This window comes from Theropithecus gelada, chromosome 5, assembly GCF_003255815.1.
Source record: "Theropithecus gelada isolate Dixy chromosome 5, Tgel_1.0, whole genome shotgun sequence".
Classification (NCBI taxonomy): domain Eukaryota; kingdom Metazoa; phylum Chordata; class Mammalia; order Primates; family Cercopithecidae; genus Theropithecus; species Theropithecus gelada.
The window spans coordinates 68,149,233-68,152,103 of NC_037672.1; the positions used below are offsets into that span (position 1 = coordinate 68,149,233).

At 43.4% G+C, this 2,871-nt stretch overlaps 1 protein-coding gene across 1 annotated transcript; it reads left to right on the forward strand.

Moving 5' to 3' along the window:
• The first annotated feature begins 209 nt into the window (after window positions 1–209).
• LOC112625248 (growth-regulated alpha protein-like) lies at window positions 210–1,668 on the forward strand. Its single transcript, XM_025386481.1, has 4 exons — window positions 210–312; window positions 411–534; window positions 648–731; window positions 1,515–1,668. Exons 1-4 carry the CDS (start codon window positions 210–212, stop codon window positions 1,666–1,668), a joined length of 465 nt encoding a protein of 154 aa, XP_025242266.1.
• The last annotated feature ends 1,203 nt before the right edge of the window (window positions 1,669–2,871 follow it).

Below are 2,871 nucleotides of genomic sequence, written 5' to 3' on the forward strand. Positions count from 1 at the left end.
AGGGGGCAGGGCCAGCCCTTTTCTTGCGTACTCGGGATCGACCTGGAGCTCCGAGAATTTCCCTGACCCAGGGGTTCCAGACTTTTCAGCACCAACCATGCATTAAAACGGTTCACCGATCTCGCGCAGCCACAGAGCCTGGGCTGCAGGCACCTCCCTGTCAGTTCCCCTGCTCCTCGCACCGCCGCCCGACCAGCCTTCTGAGCCTGATGGCCTGCGCCGCACCCCACGCTGCCCCCGGCCCTCCCCGGCTCCTGCGGGTGGCGCTGCTGCTGTTCGTGCTCCTGGTGGCCACCTGCCGGCGCGCGGCAGGTGGGTCCCGGCGCCCTAGGGTCCCCGGGGCGAGACACAGCTGGGGTGACGCCCCGCGCCAACAGTCCCGCTCAGCCAGCGAGTCTCTTCTTCCGTAGGAGCACCCGTGGTCACTGAACTGCGCTGCCAGTGCTTGCAGACCTTGCAGGGAATTCACCCCAAGAACATCCGAAGTGTGAACGTGAAGTTCCCTGGACCCCACTGCGCCCAAACCGAAGTCATGTAAGTCCGGCGCTGCGCTACCGCTGCCACCGCCCGCGTCCCAGACCCTCCTGCTGCCCCAACCCTGTCCCCAGCCCGACCTCCTGCCTCACGAGATTCCCTTCCCTCTGCAGAGCCGCACTCAAGAATGGGCAGAAAGTGTGTCTCAACCTCACAGCACCCATGGTTCAGAAAATCATCCAAAAGACGCTGAACAGGTGAGTTTGCATGTACACAGGCATCTGGCCCCAAAAAATAAAATAAGGGAAACCCGGGGGTTAGTTGAAGGACTAGAAATGTGATTATTATTTTCACAGTTAAAGTTGCCATTAAGGTTATTAATCTGCTCTGGTGCCAGAGGATATTTCAGTACTTCAGTGCCCTCCATTCCCGGGCCTAACCCCTACTGAAATAAGTGAGGATAAATGTGCCTTTCTCTAAGATTATGTGAATTTGGCTAATGATGCTAAAATGCCTCCTACCTATTTCAGGATGTTTGTCTCACTCCCTCATGGGCATCAGACCTGAAAAGTGAACCCCCCTGATTTGGGGGCACAGTGGGACTCTTAACTCTCCCTGGTGAAAAGTAGAGACTTTCCAGTCAGACCCTCATGAGTCGTTCATGTCTGGGCTGTACCTGTCAGTATCCTGAGTCTTAACAAAATCTGAAAACAATAATAGCTACTTCAAAACGTTTGCTGTGAACCTTAGGTGAAGTCATGCATGTAGATTTTTAACCTATTTATAACCCTTGTTTCACTTTTTGAAGCAAATAATACAGTTATGACCACAGGTCCACTATTTCTAGTTAAATAGCATCCCAGAGCCTGGGGCTTTATTTGGCTACACAGAACAACTTTCCTACAAGTAATAACCACTTAGTGTGGGCTAGGAGGAACGATCACGTTTGAAAAACCCTAGAAGGTAAGGATCTAAGGTGGGAAAAATGGTCGGTGGGATCAGTTTCCTGAGTACCTACTAACAGCATTTTTTCATCACAGTGGCAACGCTAACGGACCTAGAGAGAAGGAGAAAGCATATCCGCTACAATTCCTAAAGGAGTCTATTCTTAGAGGAATCAAAGTGAAAGAAGAAAAACAATTAGCTCCTGGGCGCACTTGGACTGTGTTTAATGTGTTTAACTGCTTCTTATGAAGGTACTTCTAATTATTGATATATGTATGTATGTATGTATTTTTCAAAGCTTGTCTATTAAGGTTCTTTCTGATATTGAAAAATATGAATGTATTTGGTAATTCACTGTACTGTCATTTTGAAAGGTATTTTTGTGTTAAACCAAAGTTCAGTTTTTACTGTCATCTAACTTGACGATGATGGATTTTACATGTTCTCCATTAATTAAATGGTGGGAAAGAGATCACATCATGCCAGACATTGTGATAGCAGCTAAAAATAAATAGTGGGGATCCAAGCCAATAGTCAGATCACTGTTAAGATAAATGCATGTATGTCCCATCTATTTTTGTAACTGTTTAGAAGAATGTCAGTTGTTATTTATCAAAACTGTCAAGATTTCTGATGTTGAAGCTATAAAAACTACAATGTTCTAATTATCCTTTGGATATTTTATGTCTTCCTTGTGAGACATGATGCTTTGTTTTGTATTAATTATGTAATGTTCCTCTATGATTTGGAATAATAGAGTTTATTTATCGATGTATTTTAACAGAAGAAAACCATGAAAATAAAACCTTTCCGAAAATATCATGCCTAGTTTTGTTTCATACTTTTCAACCTTTTGTTTTTCTTGAGTACTCAAGATGGTAGGACTTTACAACAGACCATGGCTCAGGTCCACTGGACAGTTGCCACTAGGCAGCATTTCCCTTGTTTCTCTCTTGTTCAAGAAAGCATATTTGATGCTTTTTCAAAGGCAGATCCCCACCTTTAAAATACATGTTTTATATAAAATATCCATCTTGTTTCACTACAACCAACCTATTATTCAATTTTACATCTTTAAAATTTTTCCAATTTTAATAGATATTTTTAAAAGAGCTCTCATTCAAATCAAGCTGTTAATGGTTTTCTGATTATGCATTTTTTTTCTTAATGAAGCTGGGAGCTACCTTACAGTAAAGTGGATTCTTCTTTAGAACTCAAGCAATTTGTGCAATGGAAAAAAGAAAAAGAAAACGTGAGTGCCTGAGTACTTTACATGTGTAAAGGTCTAGTTGAGAAAGGTTTCATTTTCCAACCTTAATGGAGAGATAATAATTACTGAATTGAACGCAGATCCAGTTCTTTACAGGTGTAATAATGGTTTAAACGTTTTCTAAGCCTATAAATTTGAATTCAAATTGCCCCAGAATGGCAGGAGAGTACCTAGACTCCACA